At 43.9% G+C, this 21,041-nt stretch overlaps 1 protein-coding gene across 1 annotated transcript in view; it reads left to right on the top strand.

Moving 5' to 3' along the window:
• The first annotated feature begins 309 nt into the window (after positions 1-309).
• Positions 310-21,041, top strand: part of ARMC9 (armadillo repeat containing 9) — a 177,808-nt gene continuing 157,076 nt past the window's right edge. The window contains exons 1-3 of the mRNA XM_003417916.4: positions 310-358; positions 15,138-15,225; positions 17,674-17,799. Of these exons, the coding sequence (XP_003417964.3) occupies positions 15,175-15,225; positions 17,674-17,799 (177 nt within the window). The 5' untranslated portion in view covers positions 310-358; positions 15,138-15,174. The remainder of the gene's footprint in view (positions 359-15,137; positions 15,226-17,673; positions 17,800-21,041) is intronic.

The raw sequence follows: 21,041 nt of genomic DNA, 5'->3' as shown, positions 1-21,041 counted from the left end.
ACCGCACTGTACTATAATCTCAGTGGTTGTTTTTTCCTGTTAGACAAGGCGCTCCTGGAGGTTAGGGGCTCAGCTTGGTCCGACTCATCACCAGAGCTGGGCACAGTGCCTTGCACCTTGAAGAATGAGACAATGGGAACTCCCGGAGCGGGAAACCGCAGACCCCGGACCATTGCGACTTCAACTCCCCCTTCCGCTGCTGGGAGAGCCTGCGCCAGCTTCCCAAGATGCTCCGCGCCGGCCGCGTCCCACACGATTGGCTGCGCCGCGCCACGTGACTCCTGGCTGGCGGCTGCGGTTGCCCGGGTGACGGCTGTAGAGGTGGCGGCTCGGCTGGGTGCCCGCGGCTGAGCTGCAGGTAAGCGCGTCCCCCGCCGCCCTCTCTCGCTCCCGTTTCCGGGGCCCCCGAGCTCCCTCGGGCGGCGCCACATTGGCCGGGCCACCCTGAGCCCGCCGGCCCTGTGCGGGGAGGAGCAGCGATGGGACCCGAGGGCCGAGGCTCCGCTGACCTTTCGTCCCCGAGAAAAACCCCGACGAATCATCTCCCCATACCCTATCGGAGGCCCCCACCTTGCCTGCGGCACAAGGCCCTTATTCCGGCATGGACTCGGGGTGGCCGCCTGGGCTTTCCCGTCCTGAAGACCAACCCGGCTGCTTCCCGCGAAAGTCCCTGACCTTTGCTTCAGTGTGCCCAACTTGAATAGGGGCCCCAAGTGGTCCAGCTGGGTAGTGGTGAGTGTCCTGGGGGCCTTCGCTCACTGCGGTCCAGTCGATTCCGACTCGTAGCAACCCTACAGGACAGAGTAGAACTGCCCCATGGGGATTCCAAGGAGCAGCTGGTGGATTCGAACTGCTGACCTTTTGGTTAGAAGCCAAGCTCTTAACCACTGCGCCACCAGGGCCCCTCGGGTCCCTCCATAATCTCCATAAGCTAGTCTCCCTCCTTTGCCTCCACGGATAAATTAAGTACAGACTTCACCTAATCTGAGTAAACGCCTCTTCAAGGTAAATTTCATAGCCTTCACTTTATCCAACCAGTTTGTAGGCCCTCAATCCCTCTAATATAGAAATTCAGAAGCTGCCACTGGAACCTCCAGGCGCGACCACAGTTTTCCCTGGTTTCTGAGCAGTGGTTCTCAAACTTGAGAGTGTATAAGAATCATCTGGGTGCTCGTTTAAGACGGAGATTTCTTGGCAGCATCCTTGCCATGGTTTTCAGTAAAACCAAGACCAGGGAGCTGCCAGGAATTTGCGTTTTGACTAGCGTTCCAGGTGATTCTGATTCTAAACTTGGGGTAACACTAATGTCATGGTTAAAATCTGTCTGGCTTTACATTCCTACCTTGTCACTTACTAGCTGGGGATGTTGGGAGAGTGTCAACCTCCCAGAGTCTTAATCACCTCACCTGTAAAGGAAGAATATAAATGATACTCACCTCGCAGCTTGATTGTGACCTTTAAATGTGAAGCGTTTTGCACATTGCCTGGCATACAGTAAACCCTCAATAAGTGATATCTGTTATGATGTAAAGATATCATGCTTGGTAAAGTAGTTGTTGGGTGCCATCGAGTTGATTCCAACTCATAGAGACCCTATATGACAGAATACAACTGCCCCCATAGAGTTTCCTAGGCTTAATCTTTAAAGGAACAGATCGCCAGGTCTTTTGTCCCATGGAGCCTCTGGTGGATTTGAATCACTCACCTTTCAGTTGTACCACCAGGGCTCCTTTGGTAAAGCAGAAGGTCAGTGAAAATGAGGGAAACCCTTGATGAAATGGATTGACATAGTAGTGGCAGCAATGGACTCAAACATCGATCATGAAGATGGTGCAGGATCTGGCAGTGTTTGTTCTGTTATACATAAGGTCTCCGTGAGTCAGAGCTGACTGGACTGTAGCTAGCACCAACATTATGATATAAAGGTTTAGCAGCAGTTCTGAAATTTGTAACAGTGTCAGAGCAACAGTACCCAATATGGCTCACATTCACTGACAGATGATGGGAATAAGTGGTAGCCACGGAGGACTTCACTGAGGAGGTGAAATTAAGCACAGGGGTTAGCCAGCTGAAGAAGAAGAGGAAGAATGTTCTAGGCAGAGGGAACAATATGTGCAAAGGCCCTGAGGTGGGAAGGAGCTTAGGTTCTCAAAAACAGCAACGCTTTTCTTGTCCTAGGGCCTTCAAAAATGCTGTCTCCTCTGTTTGGGCTTCATTTACTCATCAAATGCTGTGGTGGCCGATCTTGCCTACCAGGCACTCTGCTAGGCTCTGGGGTGATAGGTATAATAATAGAAGTAGGTGTAAGGACCCTTGGTACCCCAGAGGAGAGAATTTCCTCCTCAATGGGTGGGGGCTTATGGAAGACTCCCTGAGCAGGGCAAGTCTGGACTAGGCTTGACTGGTGAGTCAAATTTGTCTGGGAGGTGGGGCAAGTACATCCAACAGAGGGCTTAGAATCGTGAAAGCATATGTTATACGGGGGAATGGCAAGTATACTAGTGGTGGAGGCCAGCATGGGAAAGTCACAGAAGGGAGCAGGGAAAGGGACAAGGAGAGGTGGTGGTCCTCTCCAACAGTAGCTGTATTTCTTCCCTCACCGTGTATATCTGGCAGGCTTGGAGGTGCAGGTGGGGTAGGTGTCCTCACTGCTCCCCATGGCTGCTTCCAGACCACCTCCGCCTCCAGAGTAGAAGCTCCTTGGAAGTACATGCAGGGGACTGTCCCACTTGTACCCTCCTTGATGCAGTCACTTCCCAATGGCATGCTGGTTCCCCTTGAAGATTTAGAGCCTGGCTCACACCTGCCCCTTCACCCCTGCTTCTTCATTTTTGGAGATTTCAGTATCCTGGTTTCTCCACTGTCTTCTTCCTCACTTGCTGGCAGATTTTCCTCCATCCTCCTCATCCACCCACTCCCGTGGTTATGTTGTTAGTTGCTATCAAGTTGATTCCAACTCACAGTGACCCTGTGCAACAGAGTAGTACTGCCGCATGGGGTTTCCCAGACCGAAATCTTTATGGGAGCAGATCACCAGGTCTTTATCCTGCAGAGCGACTGGTTTGAACCACCAGCCTTTCGTTTAGTAGCTGAGTGCTTAACCATTTGCCACCAAGGCTCCTTCCTATGATCCTTAAAAAAACAAAATAAAACTCGTTGCTGGTTCCAACTCACAGCAATCCTACAGGACAGAGTAGAGCTGCTTTATAGGGTTTCCAAGACTAATCCTTTTTTTTTTTCTCTGTATTGTTCTTTAGATGAAGATTTACAGGGCAGAGTAGCTTCTCATTGAACAATGTATATGTATATATATTGTTTTGTGACATTGGTTGCCAACCCCGTAACATGTCAACACTCTCCCTTTCTGGACCCTAAGTTCCCCGTTACCAGCTTTCCTGTCCCTTCCTGCCTTCTTGTCCTTGTCCCTGAGCTGGTGTGCCCATTTAGTCTCATTTTGTTTTATGGGCCTATCTAACCTTTGGCTGAAGGGCAAACCTCAGAAGTGACTTGATCACTGAGCTAAAAGGGTGTCCGGGGGCCATCTCTTGGGGTTTTTCCAGTCTCTGTCAGACTAGTAAATATGGTCTTTTTTTTTTTTTTTTTTTGAGTTAGAATTTTGTTCTGCATTTTTCTCCAGCTCTGTCTGGGACCCTCTATTGCCATGCCTGCCAGAGCAGCCGGTGGTGGTAGCAGGGCACCAGCTGGTTTTGCTGGACTCAGCGTGGTGGAGGCTGTGGTACTTGTGGCGCATTAGTCCTTTGGACTGATCTTTCCCTTGTGTCTTTGGTGTACGTCATTCTCCCAAGACTGTCATCTTTACAGAAGCAGACTGCCACATCTTTCTCCTGTCAACCTTTTGGTTAACAGCTGAGCGCTTAACCACTGTGCCTCTAAGGTGCCTTCCTGTGGTCACAGACCTCCAAAATCTTGATTCCAAACTTCCATCCCTGTCTCTGACCACTACCTTCTGCCTCTCCAGCTCACTGTAATAAAAATTTAAAAAACCTCTGTTGCCATCGAGTTGATTCTAACTCATAGCGACCCTATGGGACAGAGTAGAACTGCCCCACAGAGTTTACAAGGAACAGCTGGTGAATTTGAACTGCTGACCTTTGGTTAGCAGTGGAGCTCTTAACCACTGCACCACCAGGGAAAATAGGTCTCTGACCCCATCACTCTTCACTGCCTTAGATACCCCCTTATCCCCTACTGTCACTCACCAGCATTTGTCTGGCATAGTTTCAGTGTTACATCACTAATAGTAATACTTGTTTTCCCTTTCTCCTCTCTCCTGGAAAAACTTTAACTTTAGTTAATTCAATCTCTGCCTACCCAGGCAGCTGAATGGGCTAGAGAAAACTGCAGAACTGTGCCAACTGGTTTCATTTTAGATTCAGGTCCATACATCTTACGTGGACTCTCAATACTAGAAATCCTACCATGTTTCCGTTGTCCGTCTGGTTCCCACCTTCCCTTCCCTTCAGACTGTCGGCATGCTTCTTACTCTCAGTCATGACCTCTTTTCTTATGTTACTTCTCATCACTATACCTGTCCATCTCTTTGCTTAGTACCCGGATCCTCTGCCATACCTATGTGTCAGGTGTGAACTGTCCCCGCCCTAGCAAAGACCTGTCCCTCCCCTGGGACACTGAGTGCACCAATGACGCTGCGTCTTAACCATCTCTTCTTTCTTTTGCCTCATTGAGTTTTCTTTCTCTACTGGGTCATTCCCATCAACTTACACACTGCCTTAAGAAAATCTCATGTCTCTTTCCAACCATTATGCCCTGTCTTCTCTCCTTTTTGTGACAGATCTCCCTGTCTCTACTTTTTACTGCCCTTTTTCTCTTCAACCCTTTCCTGTCAAACACCTCGCCATCAAACTCCAGTTTGACAAATCCAGAGATGAATTCTTCTGCCCTCATCTGACACCACCATTGAGTTGCAGTTGATGTGTGAAATACCTTCACCCGCACCCTCGTTTACCAAGGCTCCTGGGTGTCCCCCAGCTCACGGCTCTTGCCTAACCTGTTTTGCGGGCTGCATCTCCTCTCCCCGACCCCTCAGTACTCAGTGTCCAGGCCTAGGCCTGTTTTCTCCTATATCCACACCTTCTTCCTAGGAGGCCACATCTGTTTAGCCTGCTTGTCTGTACAGGTACTTTTAAGTACCATCTTTATGCTGTTGTTGTCAGGTGCCGTGGAGTCAGCTCTGATGCGTGGTGACCTTATGTGTAACAGAACAAAATGTTGCCTGGTCCTGTGCCATCCTTTTCAGGCTGGTGCTTCTGCCCTTAAACTCCAGATTCATATAACCGCCTACGTTTTCAGCATCTCCACTTGAACGTCTAATAGGCGTCTCAGGCTTATGACCAAACCAGAACTCTTTTTAATTATTTTTTTCTTTATTGTGCTTTAGGTGAAAATTTACGGCTCAGGTTAATTTCTCATAAAAAGTTTATACACATATTGTTATGTGACCCTAGTTGCAATCCCTATAATGTGACAGCACACTCCCCCTTTCCACCCCCTATTTCCTGTGTCCATTCAACCAGCTCCTGTCCCTTTCTGCCTTCTCATCCCGCCTCTGGACAAGAGCTGCCCATTTAGTCTCATCACCCCATGCACTTGAACTGAGAAGCACACACTTCACCAATGTTATTTTATGTTTTATACTCCAGTCTAATCTTTGCCTGAAGAGCTGGCTTCAGGAATGCTTTTAGTTCTGCGTTAACAGAGTCCAGGGACCATGTCCTCTGGGGTTCTAGTCTCAGACCGTTAAGTCTGGTCTTTTTATGTGAATCTGAGTTCTGCACCACGCTTTTCTTCCTGCTCCGTCAGGGACTCTGTTGTTTTCCCTGTTGGGGCTGTCATTTGTGATAGGCAGGTACCATCTAATTCTTCTGGTCTCAGGCTGATGGAGTCTCTGGTTTTTGTGGCTCTTTTGCCTCTCAGGCTGATATTTTTCTTGTGTCTTTGGTGTTCTTCATTCTCCTTTGCTTAAGGTGGTTGGGACCAATTGATGCATCTTATGTGGCCTCTTGCAAGTTTTTAAGACCCCAGAAGCCACTCACCAGAGTGGAATGCAGAACATTTTCTTATAAATTTTGTTATGCCAGTTGACCTAGATGTCCCCTGAAACCATGGTCTACAGACCCGCACCCCTGCTACCCTGTCTTTCGAAGGGTTTGGTCGTGTTTCAGGAAACTTAGCTTTTGCTTTGGTCCAGCTCTGCTGACTTTGCCTGTACTGTGTTGTCCTTCCCTTCATCTAAGATAATTCTTGTCTACTATCTAGTTAGTGAATTCCCCTCTCCCTCCCTCCCCACCCTTGTAACCATCAAAAAATATGTTTAAACCTTTTCTTGAGTTCTTATAATAATGGTCTCATACAATGTTTGTCATTTTGTGACTGACTAATTTCACTCAGTATAATGCCTTCCAGATTCATCCATGTTGTGAGATGTTTTGTGGATTCCTTATTGTTCTTTATTGTTGCACAATATTCCATTGTGTGTATATACCATAATTTGTTTATCCATTCGTCTGTGGATGGGCACCTAGGTTGTTTCCATCTTTTTGCTATTGTGAACAGTGCTGCAGTGAACATGGGTGTGCATATGTCTGTTCATGTGAGGGCTCTTATTTCTCTAGGATATATTTCAAGGAGTGGGGTTGCTGGATCATATTTCTAGCTTTTTTTTTATGGTGCTTTAAGTGAAAGTTTACAAATCAGGTCAGTGTCTCATACAAAAATTTATATACACCTTGCTATGTATTATTTATTTTATGTACTCCTAGTTGTGCCCCCCCTAATGAGACAGCACACTTCTCCTTTTCACCCGGTCTTGCCATGTCCATTCAGCCAGCTCCTGTCCCCCTTTGCCTTCTCGTCTCCCCTCCAGACAGGAGCTGCTCATATAGCCTCGTGTGGCTACTAGAGCCAAGAAGCTCACTCATCACCAGTATAATTTTCTGTCTTATAGTCCAGTCCAATCCTTGTCTGAAGAGTTGGCTTTGAGAATGGTTCCAGTCTTAGGCTAACAGAAGGTCTGGGGACCGTGGCCTCTGGGGTCCTTCTAGTCTCCGTCAAACCATTAAGCCTGGTGTTTTTACGAGAATTTGAGGTCTGCATCCCACTATGCTTCTTCTCCTTCAGGAATTATCTGTTGTGTTCCCTGTCAGAGCAGTCATCAGTTGTAGCCAGGCACCATCTAGTTCTTCTGGTCTCAGGCTGATGTAGTCTCTGATTTTTTTGGCCCTTTCTGTCTCTTGGGCTCAAAATTACCTTGTGTCTTTGGTGTTCCTCATTCTCCTTGGCTCCAGGTGGGTTGAGACCAATCGATGCATCTTAGATGGCTGCTTGCTAATGTTTAAGACTCCAGATGCCACTCTCCAAAGTGGGGTGCAGAATGTTTTCTTAGTAGATTTTATTATGCCAATTGACCTAGATGTCCCCTGAAACCGTGGTCCCCAGACCTCTGCCCCTGCTACGTTGGCCTTCGAAGTATACGGTTGTATTCAGGAAACTTCTTTGCTTTTGATTTAGTCCAGTTGTGCCAACCTCTCCTGTATTGTGTGTTGTTTTTCTTGTCACCTAAAATAGTTCTTGTCTACTATCTAATTAGTGAATACCCCTCTCCCTCCCTTCCTCCCCACCCTCGTAACCATCAAAGAATATCTTCTTCAGTGTTTAAACTATTTCTTGAGTTCTTAAAATAGTGGTCTCATACAATGTTTGTCCTTTTGCAACTGACTAATTTTACTCAGCATAATGCTTCCAGATTCCTCCATGTTATGAAACGTTTCACGGATTCATTGTTCTTTATGGTTGTGTAGTGTTCCATTGTGTGAATATACCATAATTTATTTATCCATTCATCTGTTGATGGGCACCTTGGTTGCTTCCAACTTTTTGCTTTTGTAAACAGTGCTGCAGTGAACATGGGTGTGCATATATCTGTTCGTGTAAAGGCTCTTATTTCTCTAGGATATATTCCTGGGAGTGGGATTGCTAGATTGTATGGTAGTTCTATTTCTAGCTTTTTAAGGAAGCACCAAATTGATTTCCAAAATGGTTGTGCCATTTTACATTCCGACCAGCAGTGTATAAGTGTTCCAGTCTCTCCACAACCTCTCCAATATTTATTATTTTGTGTTTTCTGGGTTAACGCTAGCCTTGTTGGGGTGAGATGGTATCTCATTATAGTTTTGATTTGGATTTCTCTGATGGCTAACATAGGCTAACATACACCTCAACATAGAGAAGACAAAAGCCCACACAACTGGACCAATAAACCACATCAATCAGAAAATTGAAGTTGTCAAGGATTTCATTTTACTTGGATCCACAATCAACAGCCATGGAAGGAGCAGTCAAGAAATCAAAAGATGCATTGCATTGGGCAAATCTGCTGCAAAAAAAAAAAAAAAAGCTGCAAAGGACCTCTTTAAATTGTTGAAAAGCAAAGATGTCACCTTGAGGACTAAGGTGCACCTGATCCAAGCCATGGTATTTTCAGTCGCCTCATATGCATGTGAAAGGTGGACAATGAATAAGGAAGACCGAAAAAGAATTGACGCCTTTGAATTGTGATGTTGGCAAAGAATATTGGATATACCATGGACCGCCAAAACAATGAACAAATCTGTCTTAGAAGAGGTACAACCAGAATGCTCCTTAGAAACAAAGATGGCGAGACTGTGTCTTACATACTTTGGACATGTTGTCAGGAGGGATGAGTCCCTGGAGAAGGACATCATGCTTGGTAAAATACAGGGTCAGCAGAAAAGAGGAAGATCTTCAATGAGATGGATTGACACAGTAGCTGCGACAGTGGGCTCAGGCATAGCAATGATCGTAAGGATGGCACAGGACCGGGCAGTGTTTCATTCTGTGGTACATAGGGTTGCTATGAGCCAGAACCAACTCGATGGCACCTAACAACAACAACAACTACAGTGGCTAATGATCGTGAACATTTCCTCCTGTATCTATTAGCCACCTGAATGTTTGCTTTGGTGAAGTGCATGTTTATATCCTTTGCCCTTTTTTTTTAATTATTATTTTTATTGTGCTTTAAGTGAAAATTTACAAATCAAGTCAGTCTCTCATATGAAAATTTATACACACCTTGCTATATACTCCTAATTGCTCGCCCCCAATGAGACAGCCCGCTCTTTCCCTCCATTCTCCTTTCCTGTCCATTCCGCCTTTGCCCATTTTTTAATTGGGTTATTTGTCTTTTTGTTTTTGAGGTTTTGCAGTATCTTGTAGGTTTTAGAGATTAGACCCTGATTGGATATGTTATAGCCGAAAATTTTTTCCCAGCCTGTAGGTTGTCTTTTTACTCTTTCGGTGAAGTCTTTTGATGAGTATAAGTGTTTGATTTTCAGGGGCTCCCCGTCATCTAGTTTCTCTTCTGGTGTTTGTGCATTGTTAGTTATGTTTTGTATTCTGTTTGTGCCATGTATTAGGGCTCCTACTGTTGTCCCTATTTTTTCTTCCATGATCTTTATTATTTTAGATTTTATACTTTAGTCTTTGATCCATTTTGAATTAGTTTTTGTACATGATGTCAGGTATGGGTCTTGTTTCATTTTTTGCAGATGGATATCCAGTTATGCCAGCACCATTTGTTAAAGAGACTGTCTTTTCCCCATTTAACGGACTTTGGGCCTTTGTCAAATATCAGCTGCTTGTAGGTGGATAAATTTACATCTCAGTTCTCAATTCTGTTCCTTTGGTCTGTGTATCTTGTTGTACCAGTACCAGGCTGTTTTGACTACCGTGGCTTAATAATAGGTTCTAAAATCAGGTAGCGTGAGGCCTCCCACTTTGTTCTTCTTTATTAATACTTTACCTATCCAGGGCCTCTTTCCTTTCAGTATAAAATTAGTGATTTGTTTCTCCATCTCCTTAAAAATGTCTTTGGAATTTGAATCAGGATTGCATTTTATGTGTAGATTGCTTTGGATAGAATTGATGTTTTCACGATGTTGTCTTCCTATCCATGAGCAAGGTATGTTTTTCCACTTATGTAGGTTTCTTTTGGTTTCTTGCAGTAGTGTCTTGTAGTTTTCTTTATATAGGTTTTTTAAGTCTCTGGTTAGATTTATTCGTAAGTATTTTATCTTCTTGGGGGCTACTGTAAATGGTATTGATTTGGTGATTTCCTCTTTGTTGGTATAGAGGAATCCAACTGATTTTTTTATGTTTATCATGTATCTTGATACTCTGCTGAACTCTTCTATTAGTTGCAGTAGTTTTCTTGTGGCTTCTTTGGGGCCTTCTGTGTATATGATCTTATCATCTTCAAATAGGATACTTTTTACTACTTCCATACCAATTCGGACACCCTTTATTTCTTTTTCTTGCCTTATTGCTCTGGCTAGGACCTCCAGCACAAGGGTGAATAAGAGTGGTAATAAAAGCATCCTTGCCTGGTTCCCATTCTCAAGGGGAAATGCTTTCAGACTCTGCCATTTAGGATGATATTGGCTGTTGCCTTTGTATAAATGCCCTTTATTATGTTGAGGAATTTCCCCTTTATTCCTATTTTGCTGAGAGTTTTTATTGTGAATGGTGCTGGACTTTGTCAAATGCCTTTTCTGCATCAATTGATAAGATTATGCGGTTCATATCTTTTATTTATGAGATGGATTACATTGATTGTTTTTCTAATATTGAACCATCCCTGTATACCTGGTATGAATCCCACTTGGTCATGGTAAATTATTTTTTTGATATATTGTTGAATTTTATTGGCTAGAATTTTTTAAAAATAATTTTTATTGTGCTCTAAGTGAAAGTTTACAAATCAAGTCAGTCTCTCACACAAAAACACATATACACCTTGCTACACACACACTCCCAATTACTCGCCCCCTAATGAGACAGCCCGCTCTCTCCCTGCACTCTCTCTTTTCATGTCCATTTCGCCACCTTCTAACCCCCTCCACCCTCTCATCTCTCCAGGCAGGAGATGCCAACATAGTCTCAAGTGTCCACCTGATCCAAGAAGCTCACTCCTCACCACCATCCCTCTCCAACCCATTGTCCAGTCTAATCCATGTCTGAAGAGTTGGCTTCGGGAATGGTTCCTGTCCTGGGCCAACAGAAGGTCTGGGGGCCATGACCACCGGGGTCCTTCTAGTCTCAGTCAGACCATTAAGTCTGGTCTTGTGAGAATTTGGGGTCTGCATCCCACTGCTCTCCTGTCCCCTCAGGGGTTCTCTGTTGTGTTCCCTGTCAGGGCAGTCATCGGTTGTAGCCGGGCACCGTCTAGTTCTTCTGGTCTCAGGATGATGTAGTCTCTGGTTCATGTGGCCCTTTCTGTCTCTTGGGTGTGTAGTTATCTTGTGTCCTTGGTGTTCTTTATTCTCCTTTGATCCAAGTGGGTTGAGACCAATTGATGCATCTTAGATGGCTGCTTGTTAGCGTTTAAGACCCCAGACGCCACTCTTCAAAGTGGGATGCAGAATGTTTTCTTAATGGATTTTATTATGCCAGTTGATCTAGATGTCCCCTGAAACCATGGTCCCCAGATCCCTGCCCCTGCTATGCTGGCCTTCGAAGCATTCAGTTTATTCAGGAAACTTCTTTGCTTTTGGTTTAGTCCAGTTGTGCTGACCTCTCCTGTATTGTGTGTTGCCTTTCCCTTCACCTAAAGTAGTTCTTATCTACTATCTAATTAGTGAATGCCCCTCTCCCACCCTGCCTCCCTCCCCCGTCTCGTAACCACAAAAGAATGTTTTCTTCTCAGTTTAAACCGTTTCTCAAGTTCTTATAATAGTGGTCTTATACAATATTTGTCCTTTTGCAACTGACTAATTTCACTCAGCATAATGCCTTTCAGGTTCCTCGATGTTATGAAATGTTTCACAGATTCTTCACTGTTCTTTATCGATGCGTAGTATTCCATTGTGTGAATATACCATAATTTATTTGTCCATTCATCCTTTGATGGGCACCTTGGTTGCTTCCATCTTTTTGCTATTGTAAACAGTGCTGCAATAAACATGGGTGTGCATATATCTGTTTGTGTAAAGGCTCTTATTTTTCTAGGACATATTCTGAGGCGTGGGATTGCTGGATCGTATGGTAGTTCTATTTCTAGCTTTTTAAGGAAGCGCCAAATCGATTTCCAAAGTGGTTGTACTTTTTTACATTCCCACCAGCAGTGTGTAAGTGTTCCAATTTCTCCACAGCCCTTCCAACATTTATTATTTTGTGTTTTTTGGATTAATGCCAGCCTCGTTGGAGTGAGATGAAATCTTGTTGTAGTTTTCACCTGGAACTGGCTTTCTTTTAAGACAAAACTGACGAATCTTCTTGATGGGCCACAATTACCTTATCACACAGGCCCACTCAGTCACCTGGATGGACGTTGTAAGACCATGGTTAGAAAGGCTTGGTGCAAAAGTAATGAATCACACTGTAGTCTGTCTTCATTTGGTGTCTTCCCCCTGTGTGTGTGTCTTTGCATCTCTTGTGCTCTTTTTATAACTCAGAAGTGATTGGTGTAACAGAAGAAAACCCTTAACTCCAAACAGTTGTATTTACAGGTATAGGGGTTAGGATTTCAAAATATGTTTTGGGGGGACATAATTCAGTCTATAAGAGTGCTCTTTAAAAAATGTAAGGTTGTGTTTATCCCCCGCTCAATACCCTCTCAAGGCCTCCCTTTACACTGCACATAACATGCAGGCCTCTGTCTCTGCTCCATAGGCATTATTTGATCTTGCCCCAGCACCTCACTGCCATCCCTCTGCCTTGCTCATCAGCACTAGCTGTACCCCAACCCTTCAAAGCTCCTTCTTGCCTGAGGCCTTTGTACTTGCAAATCCTACTTCCTTGCATCCTTGCTCAAATGTCAAGTTCTTTGTGAGACCATCTCCAGACCACTCTTATCTAAAATAACCCCATACCTATCTCTTCCACACTCTGTCTCTTTTCTTGCTTTATTTTCATTATACCTGATGTATTTCCTTACTTTCAGTGAGTATTTTTGAGCACCTATGCCATTGAATTGTGTTGTTGAAGAACATTGAATATACCATGGACTGCCAAAATTGATCTTGGAAGAAGTACAACTAGGATGCTCCTTAGGAGCAAGGATGGTGCGACTGTGTCTTACATACTTTGTACATGTTGTCAGGAGGGATGAGTCCCTGGAAAAGGACATCATGCTTGGTAAAATACAGGGTGAGTGGAAAAGAGGAAGACCCTCAACAAGATTGACACAGTGGCTGCAATAATGAGCTCAAGTATAACAACGATTGTAAGCATGGCACAGGACTGGACGGTATTTCATTCTGTAGTACTTAGGGTTGCTATGAGTCGGAACCGACTTGATGGCATCTAACAGCAACAACAATAAGAACAACAGCGGTGTGCCAGGCACACTGGCTGGGAACATCTGCTTTCGGTATACCTGTTGGGGGCTAGGGAAGGCAGTTACAAGACTAGTCACTGTATTCTTAGTGCTGTTGTAATAGATTACCACAACTTTAGTGGTTTAAAACACACAGTTTTATTATCTTATGGTTCTGTAGGTCAGAAGTCCAAAATGGGCCTCACTAGAGTAAAATCGAGGAGCCCTGGTGACTCAGTGGTTAAGCCCTCACCTACTAACTGAAAGGTCAGTGGTTCGAATCCACCAGCAGCTCTGAGTGAGAAAAGACCTGGCAGTCTGCTCCTGTAAAGATTATAGTCTAAAAAGTCCTACTCTGTTCTATAAGGTCCGTCTGATGGGTTGAAGTGAGTCCTCCCAAAAATGTGTGTATCACTTTGGTTGGGCCATGATTCCCGGTTTTGTGTGATTGTTCACCATTTTGTCATCTGATGTGATTTTACTGTGTATTGTAAATCCTGCCTCCATGACGTTAATGAGGAGAGGTGGGCAGCAGTTGTGTTGATGAGGCAGGACTCAATCTACAGGATTGGATTGTGTCTTGAGCCAGTTTCTTTGGGGATATAAAAGAGAGAAGCGAGCAAAGAGACAGGTCCAAATATGTCCTGGAAGAAGTACAGCCAGAATGCTCTTTAGAAGTGAGGATGGCAAGACTAGGAGGGACTAGTGCATGGAGAAGGACATCAGGCTTGGTAGAGGGTCAGTGAAAAAAAGGAAGACCCTCAGTGAGATGGATTGACATAGTGGCTTCAATGATGGGCTCAAACAGCAACAATTTTGAGTGTGGCACAGGACTGGGCTGTGTTTTCCTCTGTTGTACATGGGGTTGCTATGAGTCAGAACTGACTCAGCAGCACCTAATAGCAACTACAGATGGCTGCTCACAAGCTTTGAAGACCCCAGATTCTATTCATCAAATTAGAATGTAGAACATTATCTTTATGAACTAAGTTATGCCAATTGACCTAGTTTTCCTATGAGAGTATGATCCTGAGTCTTCAAACCCAGTAAATAAGTCCCATGAGGTTTTAGGATGTTTCTAGGTGGGCTCCCTAACTGTGCCCTGAATGTGCTTTACTGTGTGTACGAATATATATACTAGCACATGCCCACAAATTTACCTATATATGCACAGGTGTGTACTCCCATACGCCTTCCTACACCCATACAGCATACATATCTACCTGTGTAACCACTCTCGTATTTTTTGCTTGTCATTCCTGTTGTTGCAAGGTTGTATCTACTATAGCATTTACCGTAATGTGTCTACTACTATCTAGTAAGTGATTTCTCCTTCCTCCCACTCCCATCCCTGGTACCCATCAAAGAATGTTGCTTTCTGTGTATATACCTATTCTTGACTTATTATAAAAGTGGTATTATGCAATATTTGTCCTTTTGGTTTGACTTATTTCACTCAGTGTAATGTCCTCCAGATTTGTCCATGTTATGAGATGATTTTTGGACTCATCATCCTTCTTTATTGTTGCGTAGTATTCCACTGCAGGCATGTGGCACAGCTTGTTTATCTGTTGGCCCATTGATTCATTAACAGCCTTAATTCCATCTGCAGCCTTGATTCTCCCTGCTGTGTAACCTAACATGTTCACAGGTTCTAGGGATTAGGACATGGGCGTCTTTGGGGCCATTATTCTGCTGACCGTAGCACCCTTGTGTGATTTCACAGGTGGTTAAATGAAAGCTTTTGTATTCTTGCCTTTAGAGGTTTTTCCTGTGAGAATTACCAGCAACATTTCATAATGGGGGACATTCTGGCTCATGAATCCGAATTACTTGGACTGGTGAGAGAGGTAGGTATGTTACACAAAACTTGGGTCCCAGGGAAAGAGATCGTGAAAACTTGTGGTTTGTGTTTTAAAACATGACGGATTCCATAGTGCCCTGTAATGCTTCTTCTGTGACTACATTGGAGTTATTTATCTGTTTTCCATTATATAATTTTCCATGTGTTTATATTTTGTTTTCATAAATTGATTTTTCAAAACCACTTTTTAAAATTGCTTTAAGAAAATTGTATCAAATTCTCATGGAATCAGATTTTAGAGCCCTGGTGGCTGGATGAATCCCTGAAACTGTTGCCCTAGGGTTATATTTAAGTCTTAAACCAAATATATCCAAATACATCTTAATAGTTTAGCTTAACTATTAAAGAATGTCTGCCTTGAGCATTATGCTCTTTTGAGATCTATGTACATAAGATCAAATTGACAATGGCAACGTGCAACATTAGATGGGAACCTTAGGGGTCAGTGAGTTTATGTTCATGGGAGAGGAACAGCTCAGAAAAGGGGGGTGAGAATGTTGGCACAACTTGAAGAATGTAATCAGTGTCACTGAATTGCGCGTGTAGGAACTGTTGAATCGGTGTGTGTTCTGTTGCATATATGCCCAACAACAATAAAAACAAACAAATTATTAAAAAAAAAAAGAACATTAGAAAAGTAATACAGGCTCATAGTAAAAAATTTAACCCATACAGAAGTGTGAAAAAAGTATTAAAAAATTTCCCTGCCTCCCTCAACAGTGAACACTGTTAATGATTTGGTGACTGTCTTTCCAGACTTTTTTCTGTGAATATTGAAACTATAGTCACACGTATGTAGTTTGTTTTACAAAATGGGATGGCGCCCTGCCCCTTGCTCCGGGGCTTACTCTTTCTCTGTCAGCAGTAACAGCGCAGACAGCCTCCCATGGTCTGCCTCGTCCTTGGTAATGCTGCAGAGTCCGTCACTGCATGGGTGTGTCATAACTGACTTGACTAGTTGCCTACTAAGAATGGACGTTTAGGTTTTCTACACTGAAAGCTCTGGAAGGGCAGGAACCACCTCATCTGCTTTTCGCTATTCTCCACTGCTTTTAGCAGGAAGCCGGCAGGTGATTGGTGCAGAAGACATGGCTACTGCCATTTTTCTGTGGGATTAGCTGGGCATGAGACATCAAGAGACAAGACACTGCATCCAGACTGAGGCATCCACCCTGGAAAGTCAGCTCTGGAATGCACCGGTGTGATCGTGAATAAACTTTTTTTTTAATTGTTGTTGAGAGTATACACAGCAAAACACACACCAATTCAGCAGTTTCTACATGTACAGTTCAGTGACATTAATTACATTCTTCGAGTTCTAGAACTATTCTCACCCTCCTTTTCCAAGTTGTTCCTCCCCCAATAATATAAACTCACTGCCCTCTAAGGTTCCTGTCTGACCTTTTGAGTTGCTGTTGTCAATTTGATCCCGTATAGACAGTTCTTGAAAGAGCACAGTGCTCAAGGCAGACGTTTCTTTACTAAATAAGCTAAACAATTATTTGGTTTTAGGGAGCCCTGGTGGTACAGTGGTTAAGTGCTCAGCTGCTAACTGAAAGGTCGACAGTTTGAACCCACCAGCTGCTGGGCAGGAGAGAGATGTGGCAGTCTGCTTCCGGAAAGATTACAGCTTTGGAAACCCTATGGGGCAGTTCTACTCTGTCCTATAGGGTCGCCATGAGTCAGAATCAACTTGATGGCACCTAACAACAACAAGACTTCAGGGGATCTTTTGGTTTAAGATTTTAAGATTATTTCAGGGCAGCAGTTTCAGGGGTTCATCCAGCTTCAGTGGCTCTAGAAAGCCTGGTGAATAAACCCTTAAAGCTGTCCTAGCAGAGGGCTGTGGACCAGGCTGAGGAAATAGCCACAGTTAGAGGAGATGCAAATGAGAGGTGACTGCTGCACCCCAAGAAGGCGGAGGAGAGAGGCATCAGAGTCCACGTCAGAGTTCCTTTTACAGCACACAGGGGCGAGGGCTGGGAGCGTTAGTGCTGGGCTCGAACGTCACTGGTGACTTGGCCCACCCTGTGATGAATTATCTCCTCCTGCTCTTAGGGACCGGCGTTACTTCTCATTCCCGGAGACAGACTAGAGCAGAGCCGTCAGGCCCCTGGGAGTCACTTTGCCTTTTTCAGAGTGCTGCACGCACCATTTTATTTCTGTCAGTCATTCTAATGAATCACGCAGCTCACATTTTCCTCATGAAAACAGACTCATTTTCTATGGTACTGTCTTTCTAGGCTTTCAGAGTAGACGTGGGTAAGTAAAGTCTGAGCTGAACCCAGATCACTCTGCTGCTCGCAAAGATGGCGGTTCACTAACCCTGATATAAATGGATGCTAAGATTGTGCTAGTGCAGTGGTGTTAAAGACAGTCACCTTGTTGATGCTTAAAACAGAGGGAAAAAATGCTGCTTATATTCTTTTCACAGTATTTAAATTTTGCCGAATTTGAAGACACTTTGAAAATATTTTCCAAAGAGTGCAAAATGAAAGGAAAACCGTTATCTAAAACAGTGGGTGGACCTTTAAGAGACTCCACATCGTTGATGATCCAGGTAACACTTTGCTTATGTTTGATCTAGAGATGATCAAGACACTCCCAACTTGTAAAAAGTGCTACCACTAGAGAGTGTTGGCATTCCTTCTGGGGACCTAGCTGCTCAGAATTACTTTTAGACTATTCAGGTGTTTACAGACAAATCGGTAGTGTCATCTTTAAATCTCTGCACCTACCTAGGAAATGTGATGTGACATAGGTCTCGCATATACATTTACTGGGCAGAAGAAAAAGGAAGCTGCACAATACTTAGGAGCGGTGACAGACGTAATCCCCACCCTGAAGAGTTTTAGGCTGTTCTGGGCATGAGGGATTTCGAGGTGAACAAAACAAAGCAAAATCTCTGCCCCCGCAGCACTTGCAGCTTGGCAAGAACCATACTTACAAGGCAGCCACCTATCAAAGGGAGCCTGCACAGCAGTGTGGTACGAGTGGGCCCAGAGGGCTCAGAGATTCTGTGACGGTCAAGTCTCAGGGCCAGAAAGGGCCTTAGAAGACCTTGTTGCAACCACTATTTGATGCCTAAATGCCATTTATAACAATCCAGGCAAGTGATTGGGTCACCTTGAATATTTCCAGTGGCAATGTACCATTTTCTGAGGCAGCGTATATAATCTTCGGATGATTTTATTGATTTAGCAAATTTATTTATTTTTATGTACTTCCTTCTAAAGAGAATTTGAGGTTTGGTTTGTGAGCCTTACTCAGGCGCTGGAGGTTATGCCACAGCCACTGCCTGTCTGCACCTGGCCCCTGACTTCTCAGTGGCCTGGGATGGGGCACTGTTGAGCTGGGCACTGCTGACGCGGCCTATGGAGTTCAAGGTCAGGCTGCGCCCTCTGCCCAGGGCCACTCTGGGCCTGAGGCGCCTGAGTGCTGAGTGGCTGCCATTTCAGATACAGGCTCCTCTGTGAATGCTGCAGCAGCCACCCTTACTGGTACCTTCCAGCCCCAGAGTAAAGTTTTCAGAGTATAAAACAAGAGTAGAGTCATTAGTAGAGGTGGAAACAAAGGTTGTTTTTCATCAGAGTGAAGCTCGTTCTTTGGAAAATGAGCCTTTCTCCCTAGCACTCCCAGAACCTAGCCTAGCCGGTTCCCTCTAGACGAGGAAGGAATGTAAGATGGATTGATATACCCATAAGCCCATTGCCATTGAGTCGATTCCAACGTATAGCAACCCTATAGGACAGAGTAGAACTGCCCCATAGGGCCTTCAAGGAGTGGCTGGTGGATTCAAACTGCCGACCTTTTGGTTAATAGCCAAGCTCTTAAGCACTACACCACCAGGGCTCCAATATACCTGTAAGACGGAATCATGGGTGAGCATCTCTTATGTAAACTATGAAGCTAACCTTAGAGAGGAATACAGCAAATACTCCATACCTGACTAGTAGAGTAGTCTGTGAAATTCACACATGACCAGATTATGTGACTATATAAGACCAGGCCAACAAACTGTATGTCTTGAAGCTTCTTTGCATATCTGGTACCTCTATAGATGGCTGCTGTACAATTTTTACAACCGGTTTGACATCAGAGTTGAGCTCCAGCTGCATCTGAGGACACTTACATGTGTCTTCAGGTCTGTTTTTATGTAACTTGAAAGACCTGGAAACTTTCTGATCACCGTAAGCATATCTTTTCTACTTCTCCCGTGAACAGCTGTGCCTTACTGTGATAGAGTTCCCAAACAAAAAGACCCTGAGCGAAAGAGGCCCTGGATAAGTAAAGCATGACCAAAAGAGAAGAACAAAGTGGGAGGCCTCACTCTACCTGATTTTAGAACCTATTAAATGGCCACAGTAGTCAAAACAGCATGGTACTGGTACAACAACAGATGTATAGACCAATGGAACAGAATTGAGAATACAGACATAAATCCATCCACATATGAGCCGTTGATATTTGACAAAGTCCCAAAGTCAGTTAATTGGGGAAAAGACAGTCTGTTTAACAAATGGTGCTGGCATAACTGGATATCCATCTGCAAAAAAATGAAACAAGACTCATACCTCACACCATGCACAAAAACTAACTCAAAATGGATCAAAGACCTAAACCTAAAGTCTAAAACGATAAAGATCACGGAAGAAAAAATAGGGACAACGTTAGGAGCCCTAATACATGGCATAAACTGTATACAAAACATTACTAAAAATGTAGAAGAGAAACCAGATAACTGGGAGCTCCTAGAAATCAAACACCTATGCTCATCCAAAGACTTCACCAAAAGAGTAAAAGGACTACCTACAGTCTGGGAAAAAGTTTTTAGCTATGACATTTCCGATCAGCACCTGATCTCTAAAATCTACATGGTTCTGCTAAAACTCAACCACAAAAAGACAAATAACCCAATTAAAAAATTGGCAAAGGATATGAACAGGCACTTCACTAAAGAAGACATTCAGGTAGCTAACAGATACATGAGGAAAGGCTCACGATCATTAGCCATTACCCAGTAAATCCAGTGCCCTCGAGTCGATTCCGACTCATAGCGACCCCATAGGACGGAGTAGAACTGCTCCATGGAGTTTCCAAGGAGCCATTAGAGAAATGCAAATCAAAACTACAATGAGATTCCATCTCACTATAACAAGGCTGGCATTAATCCAAAAAACACATAATAATAAATGTTGGAGAGGTTGTGGAGAGATTGGAACACTTATACACTGCTGGTGGGAATGTAAAATGGTACAACCACTTTGGAAATCGATTTGGCACTTCCTTAAAAAAACTAGAAATAGAATTACCATACGATCCAGCAATCCCACTCCTCAGAATATATCCTAGAGAAATAAGAGCCTTCACACGAACAGATATATGTACACCCAAGTTCATTACAGCACTGTTTACAATAGCAAAAAGTTGGAAGCAACCAAGGTGCCCATCAACGGATGAATGGATGAGTAAACTATGATATATTCACACAATGGAATACTACGCATCAGTAAAGGACAACGGTGAATCCATGAAACATTTCGTAACGTGGAGAAATCTGGAAGACATTATGCTGAGTGAAATTAGTCAATTGCAAAAGGACGAATATTGTATAAGACCAGTATTATAAGAACTGGAGAAATAGTTTAAACAGAGAAGAAAATATTCTTTGATGGTTTCAAGATGGGGGAGGGAGGGACAGAAGGAGGGAGAGGGGTATTCACTAATTAGATAGTAGATAAGTTTTATTTTAGGTGAAGGGAAAGACAACACAATACAGGAGAGGTCAACACAACTGGACTA

Source organism: Loxodonta africana, chromosome 6, assembly GCF_030014295.1.
Source record: "Loxodonta africana isolate mLoxAfr1 chromosome 6, mLoxAfr1.hap2, whole genome shotgun sequence".
NCBI lineage: Eukaryota > Metazoa > Chordata > Mammalia > Proboscidea > Elephantidae > Loxodonta > Loxodonta africana.
This window is presented reverse-complemented; position numbering and strand designations above follow the sequence as displayed.